Genomic DNA, 20148 nt, shown 5'->3' with positions numbered 1-20148 from the left:
TGCATTACCTATGATTAAGAAAGGCTGCTAGCTTATCCCTTACAAAGTTAAAAAAAATACTCTTTAAAGAGGATCCTTCTATGTTTATAGGACCTTGGACGACTCACAACACTGAAGATTAAAGGGAAATCAGGTTAATCTACTCACTGCCTCTGATCAGGTCCCCAGTACCCAAATACAACTTTATCTGTGATCCAGATCAAGTTTTACCAAGCAGTATTTCAAACAATTTCACACAAATTGAATCAGATTACTCAACAAGGATCAATACATGATGATGTGCAACTTAGTTAAAAGATACAATTACTGTAATCAATTTACTTTGCTGACAGATGACCCTGGACTGTACTGACCTATAACCATCCACATCATCAGACATTCAACATTCTCATTAAATTGGTGCCTTAAAAACAGTTTGTGTCCAAGAGGAATTAAAAGCCTACAACTGGGTTTTTTTTGGTCAAATGCCCAGAAGCTTCCTTATTTTGAAAGTGAGTGAGGGACTTCCCAAAAGTTTAAGCCAGAGGTGAAGAAGAAGGCAAGTGTGACATTATTGAGTCAATTTAATTATTTTGCAGAGAGATTCAATTATAAGTTGACATTAAATGATAAACTAATATTTGCTGAAAAAAAATCCCATTATCTTATGCTTTCTAAAGATTTTTACAACCTGAAATTGGTACGGACTATTCATTGACTCTTTTGGAAGCCTGGATCTCATTGGAATTCTTTTTATTTGATAGAGAAACTACTTTACCCATAAAAGTAGACTTTAACATATTGCTCAGGACCTGACCTTGATACACCTTATAGCATAGCATTTCATAATTTCCATATAAAACTTTAAGTCTTTAAAGCAATTATTGCACAGTTGCCATTCTGCAGGAGTAGTTAATGTGATTTTTTCCCCCTATTTCTCACCAAGGGAAAATAAATGTTATTATACAAGGTTTTAGTGGAGCACTCACTCTGTTTTCCATTGATTTATGTCAGTTAACAACATTAATGGAGACTACAAATTTATTACCTTGGAATCTGACCCTAAGTAGCAAGTTTCAGATTTGTAACTGGTACTTTCAAAATAGTATTACTAATAAAAAGAGTAGTGGAAAATAAAATATTGTCATAACAATAATGGAATTAATTCTGAAAATATATCTGCAAACTTTTTGTCTCTAATAATGAAATTAGTAAAAAGCTGTTGGTAAGTTTCTATAGTAAGATATTTGATGATGTTCTGTATCAATTTTGGGGTTTTCTTATGAAGACCTCTTTCTTTTTTTCTTCTCATTATATAGCAGAAACAATGAATAAAGTTTGATACTAGCATTTATTTGCTGGAAGCTTTTCACTGTATAGTAATTTTAAAGCTCAGTTAATCTTGTATTATTATATTCTGGAAACATTACTGAATGTCCTGGGAATTTCAGGCATGGTTTGGAAAATACATCTTTGTTCTAAAAAGCTACTAACCAGAAATGAGTTATGAGTCAATTATGAACATTGATTATTTACCTAATCATTAGCTTTACATTTATCAACTTTTCTTTGAGAAGGAAATCTCTTTTAAATTAATATGCCTCAACTTATTTTAAAAGATAATATCTTTGTAATGGTAGAATACTTGAGGGTTTATTCATTTACTAGAGGTGAACTATACCTTAAAAGTGACAATAAATCTGCCTTCAGTTCTTTATATATTTAACCAGTTAAATACATTGTTTTAGAAGAAAATGTATAGCTAAAGTGAAAAAATTGTACCTGTTCCAATAAACATGACATCATACTGGCCATCTTCTGCATCCACTCTATCTACTACAATTTGTGTAAACTGGTAATTTACATCTGTCTTGATCATTATTGGACGGTTATTAATAGGAAACACTGGATTGTACATGGCTGGATGACTTCGTGCGAAGGTTATAACATCATCAGGAAGGTCCTTTGTAGAGTCAAACCCACCAAATGTTTTACTGGGACACTATCAGGATAAAGAGAAAAATATTTTTTGATTAAAATCTGACAAATAAGATTATAAATTATAACACATATTGCCTTAATGGTCTGGGACTCTAAACTTATGACAATTGTTCAAAGTCAGATACTTATTTTTTACACTAATAAACTAAATGAGTAATAATTAGTTGTTACCAATTATCAACTACTTAAATTGATATATGCAATATGCTAATTTGAAAGCAGTATATATTTTCTAAATATAGTTTTCTCAATAGGAGTTATGCTATTACTCTTTACCAAATACTTCAAATCCATTTGATGAATTCAGTGTACAGGAGGTATATGATAATTCTATTACTTATGCCATCACATGCTTTATTTATATGATGGATATTTGATATAGTGAATAAAATCTGCAACAACTAATGAAATTAATGCTATGATTAGAGAAAGTTAATGATTTTCTTGGATACATTTAATTTTTTTACTATATTATCACCCTAAAGGATAATTTCTTTTCAAGCTAAAAGGCAATATAAATAATTCTTTATTGCTTTATTTATAACATAACCCTAAAAAACTATCATCTATGACTTTAATAAGTACAATTTTATAAAAATAGGAGAAGTATTATTCAAACTGCTCAGCAACTGGCATGACGGAAAACTGACCACTCAGAATGACATCATGACCAGAAGTCGTAAAGGAAGCATCATTGTTCGCTGGCATAGTGCCACCTCCAGCTAGAAAAAAACTGTACATAAGGCAATAAATCAAATGAGAAAAATGAAGATTTTACTATGTCTCTTTTCATTGCATTTACTTATGTAGCACAAGTGTTCCTAGAGTACAGTATCTCCAATCTCATACTTCTTGTCTTAGTTTCAATAATTTCTGCCCTTTAATGTAAAAGCTTGGGAGATGAAATATAATTAAGAGACAATCCTGATCTTCCAAGAAGCCTAGAATGAGAAATCAATTGTTTTTGCTATTACCTTGAAGAAACCATTAATAATTCATGAGAAATAAAATAAATCTGTCTTAAAATATGAAGATACATATATGCATATTTATGTATGTATATGCATGTATGCAGACATAAATAGTATAATGATGGATTTAAGAATTTACTCTTTGTTTTGTAAGCAAATTATAAAATTATTTAATTAATGTTATAGAAATATCAAATATCTATATTAAAAACCTGGAAGAAACAGTAAAAAACAAGACACTGAAAATTATTTGTGTGCTTTACTACCATGTAAAATTTTGCAAAAATGTGTAGAAATGTGTGATTTAAAGTTAATGCAAGGGATTTATTTATTTTAATATCTCTTATGATTTGCCTTATTCTTTTGTCTTACTGTCTTACTTATCATACACAACTTAGTTTATAAATTTGTTAAAGATGAAAGAAAATGCTGTGGTACTGACATATTAAAGTCATTTAATATTTTGTCTCAGTAGCGTTGATAGAATAATATGTGCTCAGCCAGCACCTTTTGGGATACACTTATCAGGTGAACTTCATTCACAGAGCTAGATGTCACCTCTAGCTCCTAGATCAGGCAATGCTTCCTGCCTCCTGTCTCTAACACTTAGAGTCTACTGCTTGCTGATTTATAACAACTACATATGAATAGTAGGTGAGAACTAAGCTGCCTAGATTGAATACTGGTTCCATTACTTAACATCTCTTGCTTCACAGTTTTCATCTGTGACATGGGAAAAAAACACTGGCTATTGAGGTCCATATCTATATACAGATACAGGAGTTATGCTATGTATGTATAAAACTTCCCTTATACTAGGGTTCAGAATACAATAATTTCCACCTTTTTTTCCTAATTCCTATTTTTATTAATCCCAAATATATTGTACACATATTCAGATAGAAAACTAAGTTCATCTTTGTAGCTCAAAATAGTAGCATAGTATCTAACTCAGGAGTGTCATCATCCCAGTGGTTCGGGAGGCTGAGGCAGAAGGATGGTGAGTTCAAAACCAGACTCAGAAACTAGTAGTGAGTCTCCAAATAAATTATTAAAAAAGAAAAAAAGACATGAGAATGTGGCTCAGAGGTTAAGCACCCCTAGGTTCAATCCCCAGTACCAAATTTAAAAAAATTTAAAAAGTGCCATCAAATTAATTGCAGTGAACCTGGGAAGAGTTGATTTGTGTTTAAAAGACACTCTTAGCCATAGAAATATAAACTATCACTAACAAATAAAAACAAATTATCATTAAGATACAGAGTAAATAGTTTGTTTTTTGTAAACCCCATTTTATTTTCTATAATCAATAGATATTCCATCTTAGCTATTTATTCTGAAATTCTACTTTAGAATGCTTCAAGATTCATCAGCTAGAATATTTGTAAAATGTAAATTTTTTATTCTCTCACAAATAATTTATCAACACAGAGAACATAAGAATATTAAAAGTTTGCTACATTTAATAAAATAATTTTAAAAACATAATTTACTTGAATTCAATAGAATATTAAAGCATGACAGTAAAACTAAAGCCTAAACTTCAAATGCATGTTTTTTTCATTATATAAAAGTATTTCCTCAAAGATTTATTAGCATGCCGGGTGCAGTGGTGCATGCCTATAATCCCAGCAGCTTGGGAGGCTGAGGCAGGAGGATCACAAGTTCAAAGCCAAACTCAGAAATTTAGTGAGGCTCTAAGCAACTTAGTGAGACCCTGTCTCTAAACAAAAGATAAAAAGGGGCTGGCAATATGGCTTGGTGGTTGAGTGCCCCTGAGTTTACTCCGTGGTACCAAAAAACAAAAAAATCACTAATATTAGAAAAAGTTACACTCATGAATGGTTCTATCCAGCTATTCTTTACCTCTGACATCATACAGTGAAGTCACCTTCACTGTTTTTCATCTTATTGATATGTTTCTTTACTTGTCCAGTCTCTACTTTCAATTGAATATTGAAAGCTGGTTTTATTTTGGGTTCTATCCAATTTTCCTTTTAGACCTGGTGTGCCCACAATTATGAAGTGAAAGGGAGAGGTAGACAGTTGGATATTTAGCCCTGCTCTTTTTTGATGTATCTTCTTTTAAATATCTTCTTTACCTACTTTGTCCAGTCGCATGAAATGATAATATTGGTTATAATAGTTTTTCTCCAATATAATACACAAGCCGAGTCTTCCCTACAATCTGACATTTAAGATCACATATATCCTATTAGTTTCAACCCTCCATGAAGGTCATTTCCACTGTATCCCATTCAGAAAGAGAGAGAGAGAGAGAGAGAGAGAGAATGAGAATGCAATGTTACTATTTTTCAAAAGTTCAAATTAAAAGGGCTGGGGATGTAGCTCAGTGATACAGTGCCCCTGTGTTTAATCTTCAGGACCAAAAACAGAACAAAACAAATTATGCATATTAAATGGTTAAGACTAAATTTAATATTGACATCTGCAATGAATGTAGAATTCTATTGGAATCACACAAAATCCTGCCCATGCTTTCATTTTTAATCTTTGAATCTTTGTTCTATATTATCTGTACTTAGTGTTTGTTTGTAGCTGCATTTGTTTTTTACCTTTGGCAGAAATAAACTCATTTCACATGTTAAAAAATTTAAGCCACTTACAGTTCCTGGCCGTGGGTAGGGAACTCTTCCTTGATAGGGCACCCATTGGTAGTTGGGACCATCCCTGTGAGCATATGGACCAAGGAACACCCTTCTCACATCGCTCATGCTGTACATACATACTGCTGATCCCTTGAAGATGTTACTGAAAACAACAACAAAAAAAAGAGAATAAAAACTGATGTTCATCCTTATAAAAAGGCATGTGAATTTGAGAATGAGTTACTAAATTTCATATATTATCTAAACTTGAATATAAATTTTAGCAATAATATTATATTAAGAATATTTTAGTCAGACGAATGTATTTTAACAATGCACAAGAGAACAAATTATGATTTCTCAAAAATAGCACAATGAAACCATTTTTTTTAGTATTCACAGAATATATGCATTCATATCAAACAGACTATTAGAAAAAATACAGAGAAAATCTGTTCTAAATGAGTATTTAACTTTAATGTCATTTGGAAATAAAAATTTACAACATGTTTAAGCCTCAAGCACCATTACTGAAACCAGAAAACTTTTAAACAAGCAAGAATTTTTAAGAATTTACTCAGCCTTAAAGAGGAATAAAATTATGGCATTTGCAGGTAAATGGATGGAGCTAGAGAATATCATGCTAAGTGAAATAAGCCAAACTCAAAGAACCAAAGACCAAATGTTTTCTTTAAGTGGATGATGATCCATAATGGGGTGAAATGGAGATTGAAGGGACTTTGGATTGTGCAGAGGAGAGTGACAGAAGGGGAGTGATGGGAAGGACATTGGACTGAGACAGATGTTATTACCCTATATTCATGTATGATTACACTACTGCTGTTATTCTGCACCATGTTCAGCCAGAGGAAGGAGAAGTTGTGCTTCATTTGTGTACAATGTATCAAAATGCATTCTACTGTCATGTATAACTAATTAGAACAAATTGAAAAAGAAAAAAAAAAGAATTTATAAGTTGGAACTAGTGCATAATTGAATAGTCAATGGTAAATTATTTGTCTTATATATATATGTAAATATATATATATATAATATTTTCTTTTAAATATGTATTGATGTATTATACATATGTGTGTATTTGTGTGTGTATATATATGTATATATATACATATATATATATATATATATATATATATAATGAAAAAAATGCACATGCTATGAACTTTTTTTTCCTTTTCCTTTTTCTTTGAGACTGAGTCTCACTAAGTTTCCCAGGTTGACCTTGAACTTGTGATCCTCCTATTTTAATCTCCTCAGTAGCTGGGATAACAGGCATGAACCACCAGACCTGGTTTACATTATAGTGTTTTTTATACCCCAAACCAAAAGCTATTAGATCTAATAACATAGTTTGATATTTTTGAAAACATTTAAAATAATCTATTTCCAACAGAGAAAGTAGTTTTAAGTAGTAGTTATTTTTCCCAAGTTAAAGCCAAGCATTAAACAATTATTTTCATCATTTTACTGAATAAAATCATGTAACTGAAGTAAAATGGAGATTGGTCACTGAGCTGCCAAAATTTTCCATTTTATTTTGCTTATATAAATATGACTTGCAGAATGTATTTACACAAACATATTATACAGTTGTACACTTTTTACAATAAAAAAATACTTATCTTTAAGTTGGTCTCACCCCACAGAAAATGACATATAAATCAGACTAATGCAAACCTTGTGTTCCTACCAATTTATTTTTGGAAACTGCAAGCTTCATGAGGGAAGGGATTGGCTGGTTCCTTTCCTGCAATATCAATTACTTACCACATGGCACTTTATTCATGGTAAACGTCAATAGGTATATATGAAATTTAATGTTTTTGTGATAGAATAAATAGCTAATTAACACATGTGATGCATCAGAGTTGGTAATGTAGTTTATTGTGTACATCCCTTTTCCATTGCTACAAGTTTTGCTTATTTATTCATGTAATCAGTCATCATTGAAAGATTTGATGGATATGATTTTCAGCTATCAAGACACACTCACAAACAAATATCTATGTCATGGAAATTGAGAGGTGAAATTCTATCACTCGTTAAGCTACTGGCAAAGTGAGGTCCCTAGACCAACAACACAGGCATCACCTGGGAACTTGTCAGAAATGTAAATTCTTAGGATCCTCCATCTCATTCCTCCTGTCTCAGGAACTCTGGGAATGGGGCTGGCATTCTCAATTTTAATTATTTGTCATTTATTTTTTTCTATTTAAATTCATTTATTTAATTGGTCACAAAAAATAGCAACCCAAATTTTAACAAATTCTTTAGTTGATTCTAACACATATGTCTGAGAACTACTGTACTAAGCAGTGAGGAGGAAGCAGAAAAAAGGGATGAATTTTTGGTTGACTTGAGTCTCCTACTACAGTCTTCACTTCTTTTGTATTGTTTTTACATCAAAGGGAAGAAATATGTTGGTACAAAAGCTTATATATAAATTTAGTAAAGTAGGTTTCTCCATTTGGACATATTAATGTTTAAAATTAAGTAAATGCATCCAAGAAGTGTGTAACAGCTTTAATATTTGCAGAATAAACTAGTGTTGGACGTTGCAGTTAATCTTTCTTTCATGCTATCACAATGACTAACAGAGCTTTTTCTGACTATAGATTTGAATTCTTTTTCTTTTAAATATTTTACCAATATGCCAATATATATTCACATTTGTATTCATATAAATATATATGAATTCTTGCAACAACACCCGGTGATGTGAAATTTATACTGAATATAATGATGGAGAGATAATTGTTGCTCAATTGACAGCAAGAGCCTCAGGAAAGAAAGATGAAAAATTGGGAGAAGAGAAATTGTGGAAAGGGAAAGAAAGCAGAAGAAGGGAGAAGGACAGAAAGAACTGAAAGGTGGAGTGGAAGTGAAAGGTGAAGGGGGAAATGAAGGAAATGAAGACTGAATTTTATATTATATATAAAATAGAACATAGGTTTAAACCCAGTACTAATTTAGCGTTCAGGTTTTGTTGTTTGATCTCATTAGAACTTATTATACCATTATTTTAAAAATATGTATTACAGGATGGCCAATAACAAATTAAGTAGACTCTTACAGAGAGAGAGAAGGAGAGAGAGAGAGAGAGAGAGAGAGAGAGAGAGAGAGAGAGAGAGAGAGACTACTACTAAAGCTTTTTTTAAAGTATTTTTTTAGTTGTAGTTGACACAATATCTTTATTTTATTTATTTATTTTTATGTGCTGAGGATCAAACCCAGGGCTTTGCATGTGCTAGGTGAGTACTCTACTGCTGAGCCACAACCCCAGCTCCAAGACTACTAAAACTTTAAAGTATAAATAACTGAAGTTTTATTAATGCTTTTTAAAAGTATCCAAGAGCAATTTAGTAGTTTCATTTGTGAGTATTCAGTTTTTCCTAAACCTGTAAATTCTTGCTTTAATTCCAGAGATATACAGAAAAATATAGTGAAGACTAGATAGGTGGAAAAGAGGGTAACCAAAGGACCATGGATACATTGGCATTTCTAGATGCGTTTTCCTCTCAGATTTTCATGCCAACCATCTGATCAGAGAAATTACTCTCATATCAGTGGAATTGCTGGTACCAAAGAATATCTGAGCTTTTCTTTTACCTAATTTATTTTGCAATTGATTAAAGAGACTAAGACAGAGATTTTAAGTATATATTAATTTATAAATATATGAGTACTAAATTAAGCTATATGTATACATATAATTCATAAGTTATAAATTAAGTTTCTTTACCCTAAGTTTATATTGCTCCAAATACTTTCACAAACTCAGATATCATTTTGATAATAGTCTAGACTTCATTCAAATGTTTAAACTCAAAAGATGAACCTTGGATACAACACAAACTTTTCAAACTGTTTTACCGTTCTGTTTACTATGATGATATTCTTTACTAAAACTCGCTTTTAAAAACAATTACTTTGGTCATAACTTATTTAAGCTACTCAAGAATGTAGCTCAAAAGATTAAAGCAACATGGTTCTTTGAAAAATTATATTTTCAATAGTTAAAGACACTCCAAAAAATTAAAGGACAAGAGGTTTCTTGCATAAAATGGAAATAAAAGTTATTTACCTGGATGTTGTAAACACTCCATATACAATTGGGTTTTTAGGATCTTTAGAGTTCATTAGGAATACATCCTCTGTTTGAAAACAAAATTGGGGAAAGTTGCATTTTTACAGTTATGGAAAAGACTGAACAAATGTCCTCTGCGTGAACACCAACCACTTACGCAGTTCATCAAAATGGGTGTCTATGCCATTTGGGCCTGGCACTGAGCAAATCAGACGAGCCTTAAGGAATGTTGTCCATTTATTCACCAGACTTCTGTGTCCTCCAAAGTCATTCTAAAAGGAGAAATAGCCAGTTTTAGTTCCTGTGCATGCAAACATTAATTTGAAATATTTATTTTTTTTGTATATTAAGACCAATACAAAAATTTGTCATCTTTCTTAAAAAAACAGAAGAAAAAAAAACAGTTCTTTATGCAACCAAGGGAGTTCTTAATTCCTAAATTTTCAAAATTTCCATAAGCATTGTAAATGACCAGACACAAGTAAATATCATTTTTTATTTTTTATTATATCATTGGTCAAATCATTGACTCAAATTTTATTCAAGGAACTTCTCACAATAAATGTCCAATGGTGATAGTAGAAAATAAAAATCTACTATATTCTTTAAAATTGTTAAGAAAGTGGATTCTAAGCATTCTCACTGCAAAGAATTCTTAATATGTGAGGAAATACACATGTTAATTTGCTTGATTTATCTATCTACAATATGTACATATTTTACAGCATCATGTCTTACATGAAAAATACATTCAATTTTTTTTTTTTTGTACTGGAGATTGAACTCAGGGCCACTTGTTCACTGAGCCACATTCCCAGCTTTATTTTGTATTTTATGTAGAGTCAGGGTCTCAATGAGTTGTGTAGTGCCTCGCTTTTGCTGAGACTGACTTTGAACTAACAGTCCTCCTGTTCCAGTGTCCCGAGTCACTAGGATGCATTCATTTTTTTTGAGATTACAAAACAATTAATCTTTAAAAAGTCACTTCACTTTTCCCATCCTGTTACCACTCGGCCATGGATGAACATTTATTTACTGTTGTGTTTGTTTTGTTTTACTGATGTCTCTTGTTCCTAATTACCATGTGTATGTTTTTTGTTGTTGTTGTTGTTTCTTTGTTTTTAATACTGGTTTACAGCCAATACTTGGTATACAATAGGCACAGAGTGAATATTTACTGAATGAATGATAAATCCATGCCTCATAATCTATACTGAAAATATATTCCCCAATAAAAGAAGCTAGCATCAACTACTTTCAAAGCTTAAGGTATTGAAAGAATTTATACTTTACAAATAACACACTGAGAAAATATTTGCATAAACCTTAATAAAGGAAACTCATTCCAGAGAAAATATTTTGAAAGTGTACTCTCACTGTAAATACAACTGAGTTTTAATCTAAATGTAGCAATAAATTCTATTATAATGTTATATATTTACTATAGTCTTTTAAAATAATATTTATGTGCATACATTGAAGGAACATATAGATTTCTTCCAAAATAGTGCATTGATTTAACTTTTGTTTATATGATTTTCTTAACTATATTTTTTAACCCTTGTAAGTAATACTTTAAAAATTATCTATATTTTGTGGAGAAATGAGTTTTATCAATAATATTTTGTTTGTACATTCCCAGAGAGTTAAAAACTTAATTTTCTAGTAATTGAACATGCCAGAGACAAAGAATTAGATTATTTGGGGATAAAAAAAGAGACCATAAAAATATTTCAAATGTTTTGTTATTTTTCCCTAAAAAAGGAAGAATTGAATTTGAAAATTTCTTGGATCTGTTTTTGTGATTTTCTTTTTGAAAGATGCTTTAATATGTGCTAACTTTTTTCCACATTTTTTTCACCCTATACACTGCAGAAGGAAAGAATAGTACTGTTCTCATGTCTTCTAGTTGCTGGTACTAATTAACTCATGAGTATTTAATGAGCAATATTATTCTAATATCTAACTTTATAATGTAATACGAAAATACCAAATTTCTCCTAGATATAATTTATATCTCTATATCTATGAAAATATTTTACATCTTCAGAACTTCAAACCAAGATCATTTAGTGTAATTGTGAAATAACACCAGTTACCTCATAATCTTTATTTGCATATTTGTGATTGTGAAGAGTTACTCAAAAGTAACTAGAATGCATTTGCAATCACTTTCTACCATTTTAATATTTCTTGTATGGAGACACATTTTAGTGACATTTTTCCTTTGAATTTTCAATGAAAATGATGAGAAATAAAAAGAAATAAAACATGAGTAGACAATGACAATTCTTCAGTTTTTTTTTTACCTCACCTTGCATATCTGACCTATTCTAGCATGGGTGGCTTTTCCAGAATGTTCTCCATCTATTGCATTTTCACGGAAGAAAAAATATACTTTGTCATCTTCAGGGTTGTCACTCTCTGGGATGAGGTGAGCACTGATGAACCTTGGATCTGAGAGACAAATTACAGCAGATGTATTAATTCACAGTTTAATAAGAATATGATTAAGTCCATTTCACTGTCTCTTAAACCATTTTTTATATAGCTCAAGAAATTAATATTTCCTTAGCTCAATTTTCAGTACATGAGAACTGTTCTTTATGCATTCCAAAGTATATTACAAATCACATCATATGTTAGAAGTAGATATACAAATCATCCGTGTGACCATATGCAACGCAAATGAATTACTGGATATTCAAATACTTTGCAGATTTTAAGTGGTATTACCATTTCTAGTCTCCCTTTCAGGCATACAATAACTATTAATTGGTGTGTTCCTGATTCCAGCAAAGCATGGGTGGGAAGAGAAAGGTGAGTCCTATACAATAAATGACAATGTCATTGTAATAAATACTCAGGCCCAAAACCTTGGCTTCACTTTTGCGTCTTCTCTTGCTGTCCTGTATTCTATCACTATTATTCTCATTCATAACAATTTTTGACCATCCTTTTCTGAATCATTATTGTCAATCTTGTTTAAAATAGATTTCTAACTAGTCTCTCTTTCTACCTTACCAACCTCCATGTCTTTCTCCATATGACAGCCAATGATACTCTGACAGGTCACTTCCTTCCCCCAGCCTCCATTATCTTTCCAACTCACTTATAATAAAATGTAAACTCCTCCCAACAAGATTATATTCTTGTCCATGTTACCTGTCACACCTTTTCTCCTACTTACTTCTCCTTCCTATGTACTCCTACAGAGCAATATCCCCTTCCTGGTCCTCAAACTTGTTAAGAAAGGACTCCTTTGGTCTTGCCCCAGAGTCAGCTTCCCTGTGTAACCCTTTGCCCCCATACGCCAGGGCTGGATTCTTATTTTTATTCAGGTCTTTGTTAAAATATTACATTAAATGACTTTATTGACTACTCCATCAAAAGCAATGAAATCCTTGTTCCTGGTCATTCTCATTTTATTTTCTTGCATGATGTTTTTCCCCTAACACTGTTCAACATCTGAAGCAATCTCTCTTTTTCTCCATTCATCTATCAAATCGTCATTTGTTAGTTGCCTATCGCCCTTACCATCTTAATGGAATAAAAAGTCTGAGTGCAAGACTTGGCATATTTTGACAAGGTGTTTAAATGCAGAGTTTAAACACAGTGAGAAGTCAATAAATATCTGTGCAAGGAGGAAAGAGAAGAGGAAAAAAGAAAGAAGAAGAAGAAGCAGAAGAAAGGGAAAAGGAAAAGAAAGAAGGGGAAGAAGAAAAAAATAGCAACAACTACAACATAAAAACATATGTCTGCTTATACTAGTGAGAACATACATCCATAATGTTCAGAAACCCACTTCAAAAAATACTTTGTAAATAACTGGGTTGATATGGTTGTGGCTCAGACAGACTATATAAAAAATATGAAATGGGGCTGGGGATGTGGCTCAGGCGGTGGCGCGCTCGCCTGGCATGCGTGCGGCCCGGGTTCGATCCTCAGCACCACATACAAACAAAGATGTTGTGCCCGCCGATAACTAAAAAATAAATATTAAAAAAAAAATTCTCTCTTTACTCTCTGTCTCTCACTCTCTCTTTAAAAAAAAAAAAAAAAAAAAAAAAAAATATGAAATGGCTTCAAGACTTTACCATGTAATGTGCTAAAAAGCTGAAAGCACTTAGGACATTGTAGACATTTAAATTCATACAATAATCTACCTTTACTCCATGGTGTATTACATTATTAAGGTAACAATGAAATATATACACACACGGGTCAGCACCATTCTTAAGAGACCAGGAAAGAGATCAGAATCCCTAAACTAGCTTTACCCATTTACAGTCTAGATATTCAATCCTGATCTTCACCTGCGAATAATCATCTCTGTCATGTGTTCTATGCTTATAATCTCCTTTTAATGTTTTCTCTGGGACAATGCACTGAATATATTTCACAGGGCTAAATTTCACTCCTTTTCAGGAAAATTATTCAGACTCTGTAAGTAATATAAAACATATGAAAGATTACCTATTCATATTGAAAGTTCAGTGTACCAGTGAACAAGAATAACCAAATAATGATTTTAAAGTAGAATCAGTACCAGAAGTTTTAAAGATGTATTAAACAAAGCTTGATTCTTAATAATTACCTGAAGCATAGTTTTTTAAAAATTTAGACTTGTTCATATGTATACATACATTTATATATACATATTTGTCTCATATGAAATGACAAGAAGAATAATTAAGAGTCATAGATCCTAGACAAAAAACAAATAATTAGTAGTACTGCATTGATGAAGTTAATTTCCTAGAAATGCATATGTGCATGTGTACACAACTAATACATTTGTGCACACAAGTGCGTGTACATGTGTAATGCATACGTGTGTGTACACATTTCCATCATAAACCTATACATGCAAGAACTCAGCTCAGTCACATCACATTTGTGAACTTTGGAAAGCCTCTTCCCTCTCAGATGACTGACTTCAAACTGGTTTTATTTCAAATTGTGTTATTTCAAATTGGGTTCTACTCACCCTGTCTGTCATAAATAGTTCATATAAAAACAAATATTTTTAAATTAAGTTATGTAAAACAACTGTGTAAAATGTTAACAGATGTATTATTTTCATTGTGATGATACTGAAAGAAGCCTCCATCATACACTAAACTTGGGAATCTCATTACAATGCAGCTGTAGACAGAGAAATCATACATTCTTCAACTTTACTACTGGAGCAATGGAGAAGAAAGGTGTTCTAAGGTGACCTCTCAAATTGGGGTAGTTGTTCATGCAAGCACTTAAATAAAATAGAATTCCAAGTACGTAAATCCAACTACCTTTGATTAGTTGGCAAATACGCACAAGACACTGTACAGAAAATAAATGAAAAATATACCTATTCCTGATTCTCAGGAATGTACAATCTAACAAAAGTAATGTTAGAAATAAAAAACAGACAATAAAGAAAGCAACATACTACATGTATTGATATATATTTTTATAACTTGATGTTTGGGCATGGGAGAAGATAACCAAGCATCTTATTTTTGTCTCAAATATTTGTATGGTAATTATTATTTTACAAGAGTCAGCTGTAGTGAGAAATAATCCAAATAAGTTATCAGGCGCATTCATTGTCGAAGAGCCTTCAATCCTAACCTTCCTTTATATCTGATCCTATAGGCAAGGAGGTTTTATCAACAGTCCCACACCTAGGATTGGCTAGAGCCAAAAATAAAATTATATAGGAAAAATGAGAACCAAATTTTTCAATATGGGAGAATAGATTATTAGAAAGGAAACACTGTCAATTTAGTGTAATTTATCCAAGGAATTTGAGTTATATTGTAGATTTGGAAAATCATGCATTCCCATTTCAGAATAAAGACTCTATTTTAGTACATCTCCTAAGAATTTTAAAGGAGTCATTCATTTTCTAATATTTTCAATTTAGAAAATCTCCTTTTTAGTCAGAAACCTCTAATCACTACTCATTTCCACTTATTCAGTCTTACACATTCTGCCTTTCCTTTCCTTCTTATGGTTTGTCTTCTCATATGCTATCCATTTAGCCAGTTTCCTCACTGGTCAATCCCTTCTTCATTCAATCTGAACATTCTATCAGTCATTTCAAATATCCTCACTATGATCCCTGACTCTTGGACTCCTGAAGTTGCCCGGTACTTGTTTTATAAAACCCTAGAACTTTTCTTCCCTGCTCTATTTCTCTTCCAAGCAAGGACAAGAAAAACAATATAATTATACTAAATGGATTTGCTATAAAATCAAGCTATTTTTCCTAAACTAAACAAGAACTCATATTGCTAAACAAATAACTATGTGCTTTTAGTGCCTCAATATAGATTTATTATCAGTGACTATTAAAAAGAATCCTTATTTTCTTCAAATCTGTTAATGTATCATCCCTTATTTTACTCTCTAAAAATGGTCTTGTTTGTTGGAGTGATAAGAAGGCCATATAGTTAGCACAAATTTCTCTTTTCTTCCTTTTCTATGTTTTCTATGGAAGAATGTTCTCCTCCTTTCTAAGTCTAGGGCCCCCATCTATGTACTCTCAAGCCAATATTTAAATAACTTTATTTTTCATGCATTCACTTACCATTTATATTTTCACTTATCAATGTTTGCTAAGTTCCTACTCCGTGCTCTGGATTGTGGAAGATTACAGGATAATATGGTGAAATGCTTTCTGTCCTAAGAGTGATTACTGTCAGCAAGAAAATTCCAACAATTCAATACCAATTCTTATTTTGATTGTTTGTTTTTTTTCATTTGTTTGTTTTGGTACCTGGGCTTGAACCCAGGGACACTTAACCACTGTCATATCCCCAACCCTTTTTCTCTCTCTCTCTTTCTTTCTTTTTTTTTCTTTAATTTTGAGACAGTTTCATAGAGCCTCTAAGAGTTTCTGAGGCTGGCTTTGAACTGGGATCCTCCTGCCTCAGCCTCCTAAGTCACTGGGATTACAGGCGTGCACCACCATGCCAAGTCCAATTCTTAAACTTCACGCAAAAAAAAAATTTGAAAATAATGAGTTTGAAAATAATGCAGTTAGAAATAGAAGGGGCAATTGATCTCGTCTTGAAGAAATCAGTGATTTTTTTTCTTAGAAGATATGTCATATACTTCAAGACCTGTAGAATGACCCAGGTGCCTCAGGTAGAAGGAGCACATAAGCAAGATTCCAGAAATGTTCTAATGGCTCTGGAGGGAAATACTGAAGTATGTTAAACTTACTAATGACTTATCAGGGTACTATTTTAGGAGAATCACTTTGGATACTGCAGAGAAAAAAAATTATAGTGAGGCAAGAATGAAGGCAGGAAGACCAATTTAAAGGTTGTGAGAGAAACACAAATGAGAAATGATGTGTTAGGGGCAGTGAACAGAGAAAGGGACAGAGGCAGGGATCATTTGAGAGCAGAATTAATGAAGCATGTTTACCAACAGGCTGCTGAATGTATGGAGTACTAACAAAAACCGTGGAAAATAAAGAAACTTCTGATCCAAACTATTTGTTGGAGAAGAGTCACTGAGACAGGGAACACCTGAGGAAGGGCAGGCAGATAGGTGAGTGGGAACTGAGTGAGCTCAGTTCAGTATGTCCAACAGGAGAGCTCTGTGACACTGCCCCATAGATCATGGATAAGAAGAGCTCAGAACTAAACCTGAAGTCATTAAAATTGAGCTGATAGAGTGATTAGGAAGATAACAGAGTAAAAGAAAAAAAAGAGAGAGAGAGAATGGACCCTATGCCCCAAGAAAAGTGAAGAAATTAGCAAGTGGGGAGATGTAGAAACAAAGGGAAATAGGTATTTCCTGGGTTTTCAGTCTTTCCCAATTTTTCAATGTCTTTATTCTGTAAAAGGAAAATACAAAGAAGTTCCCAGACACCGTGCAGTTTCTTGTATCCACTAAACCACAGAACGGTGGGGCAGGCCCCACGTTCCATGTGGCTCTCTTGTGTCTTTACTACTTAGCCTTCTGTATCATTCACTACTATTTCACTGACAAGCAAGAGAAGCTTTCAAATCATCCTCCTTAGTTGTCTTCAGCGATCAGCACAATAAGGTATTCAGGTCTTCCTGAAATTTTCATTGCTTTTCTGACTTCGTGTGGCTTTCATGATTCTGAACTTAAACTTTCTCAATTTCTCTTTGGGTACTTGTTTTTTCTTCCCAATCCTATATAAAAGAAACCATTTCCTAGTGTTCCTTCCATTATTTCTGTATTCTTAATTTTCCTATATTTCTATTTCTCTGTGAGAATTTGTTCACTTCCACAGCCTCAATTATGGTGAAATAACCTTCTTGTTCTTCCTGTATCTCATTCTACATTTCAAAATTATGGTTTAAATTCTTTTCCTAGATAATTCACTGCAACTTTAATTCATTATGCCTTAGTAAGGAAGGCATCAACTTTTCTTTCAAACCCACTTCTCCTACCTTTCTCATTTTGATTAATGACATCATTAAGGCCTATATGTAAATTGTTATTTTACCTTAAACTTTCTCCTCCTTCTGTAGTCCATTTTGCACTCTAAGTTTATCAAACTTTTTTCTGCTATTGTTTTCATAGATTTTTTTTCTCTTTTTGACAGCATAATTCATGTTATTATTATTATACATAACTATTTTTAGAATAACTGGTCTTCAACATGTATCATGTATAAGCCATTTATACATTCCTATAGAAATATATGCATTTATAGCATGCATTTTCCAGAACAAATTTCAGGTGTCATAGATATGACAAAGTAGTATAAATTAGCTGAGGCAAGCAAAGAAGACAAGAAGATTGATGTTACTCTGAGCCTGTAATAAGGCTGAAAGTACATATCACATTGATCAATGCATGTACTTGAGCTGGGTCACAATTTTGGCTCCAAATATTCTAGCACAAGAGGGAAATGGAAAAGCTTGTCAGTTTCATTATTCATAGTCAGCCCCACAGAAAATAAACTAAGGGCAATGAGTGTCATCCACAAACTAACCCTGACATATCTTTCCAGTGGAACTGACTACAGTTTCCCTTCTTTAATCCTTCATTCTAGAACATACCTCCTCCACTATTTTCATAAGAATATTGTTTGAAAATTGAATAGAAGTTTCTGTTCCCATATTAAAAAGAATGTTTCCAGTATTGAAAGAAAGTTTCCTTCATCTTTGATAATATTCAATTCTTTTTATTTTTTTTCCTCATTTTCATACTTATCTTATGATAGCTACCTATCCTATATCTCTCCTCTCTCCTCTTCAGCATCTATATATAACAGTTTTCCCCCAAGCTTATTTTCATCTTTCCCACTGCAACACCCAAATATATAACTTTATCTTTTCTATCCTGGCATATTCAATCTGTTTTCCCTGCCTCCAGCCTCACCTTCCCCTAACCATGTTGTTCCGTCTATCGCCTTTCAGCATACAAATCATTCACCAGCACCTGTGCATACACTACAATTAGAATCTATTAAACTCTATTTTAATCACTTGTTTTTTTTCCTGTCTTTTTGTTAGCTAATCTCACTATTTTTTTCCTTCCAGTTTAAGCATAGTTTCAAAAACAGTATATAGTTCCAAAATAAATGAATCATTATATGAATGAATGAATGAATCTCCAGAAGTAAAATTCATAGGTTTTTCTTAAAGAAGGAATCACATTTTTCTTGCTTTTTAAAGTATGGTTTATTACAGTTTTCTGGATAGGTCAAGCTCCTCATAGATTAAAAAAGACTCAGGGTCCTGGTTAAAGAAATGCTTAGATGTTGCTTCTTTAAATTTAAAGTATTCCTAAAAGTTACAACACAACAGCAAGTTTTCAAAATGTTTTCTAAAAGTTCATGAATGTCCTTTGAAGCTAGAAGAAGCTTTTCTTTGATCTTATCCTTTTACATTATATAATTAATATGGTAAATTAATTTTCTCTTTGCAATTTTTCAAAATTAGATTTCATCAATAGGATTAAAATAACGGAAAACATGTCCATTTTATGTAGCTAAAAACAACACATATGTTGGAAGTCAGAGATTACCATTATCCTGAGAAACTACAAGCAATTCAATAACTTGTCATCAAAAACTCCCCATGGAAAAAGTTTACCCAAATTCATTCAGTTGACCTACTTTATTAATTCTCCATAGAAAGCTAAGAAAGTTCATGATGTTCACAAAGGAAGCTATTCTATGCTCAGTTATTCCCTCAAATGGGAAGCAGAAATGAAAAATCCAAACCCACCAGTTAGTTTTTTTAAAAATCTGTGTCCTATAAAGTACTGAAGATGAAAATGCCTTTTCAGTCTCCAGATATGAATTCTTTATTTTAATGTGGCCAAGTCCATTGAAAGTAACAGACCCAAATAAATAGATCTTTTAATAATGTAAACAGCTATAACACCCCTAGACCCCTTTCCACATGGAAATGTTCTCTGTGAAGTTTGCAAAATCCAAGATGATGATGGCTTAACAAAATCTGTGAGCTCACACAATTTGAAAAGATTTCTTTCA

At 32.3% G+C, this 20148-nt stretch overlaps 1 protein-coding gene across 3 annotated transcripts in view; it reads right to left on the bottom strand.

The window, feature by feature from the left end:
• Positions 1 to 20148, bottom strand: part of Sema3a (semaphorin 3A) — a 445988-nt gene that overhangs the window by 37383 nt on the left and 388457 nt on the right. For all 3 annotated transcript variants that reach the window (XM_046464206.2, XM_046464207.2, XM_058585486.1), the window contains 5 exons: positions 11983 to 12125; positions 9826 to 9940; positions 9666 to 9735; positions 5579 to 5723; positions 1762 to 1981 (listed from right to left, as the gene is read on the bottom strand). In XM_046464206.2, the coding sequence (XP_046320162.1) occupies positions 1762 to 1981; positions 5579 to 5723; positions 9666 to 9735; positions 9826 to 9940; positions 11983 to 12125 (693 nt within the window). The remainder of the gene's footprint in view (positions 1 to 1761; positions 1982 to 5578; positions 5724 to 9665; positions 9736 to 9825; positions 9941 to 11982; positions 12126 to 20148) is intronic.

This window comes from Marmota monax, unplaced genomic scaffold (assembly GCF_021218885.2).
Source record: "Marmota monax isolate L192 unplaced genomic scaffold, Marmota_monax_Labrador192_F-V1.1 WCK01_AAM20220418_F8-fsc00065, whole genome shotgun sequence".
Classification (NCBI taxonomy): Eukaryota; Metazoa; Chordata; class Mammalia; order Rodentia; family Sciuridae; genus Marmota; species Marmota monax.
Note: the sequence above shows the minus strand (reverse complement) of the source record. Positions and strands in the feature narration are given on the sequence as shown.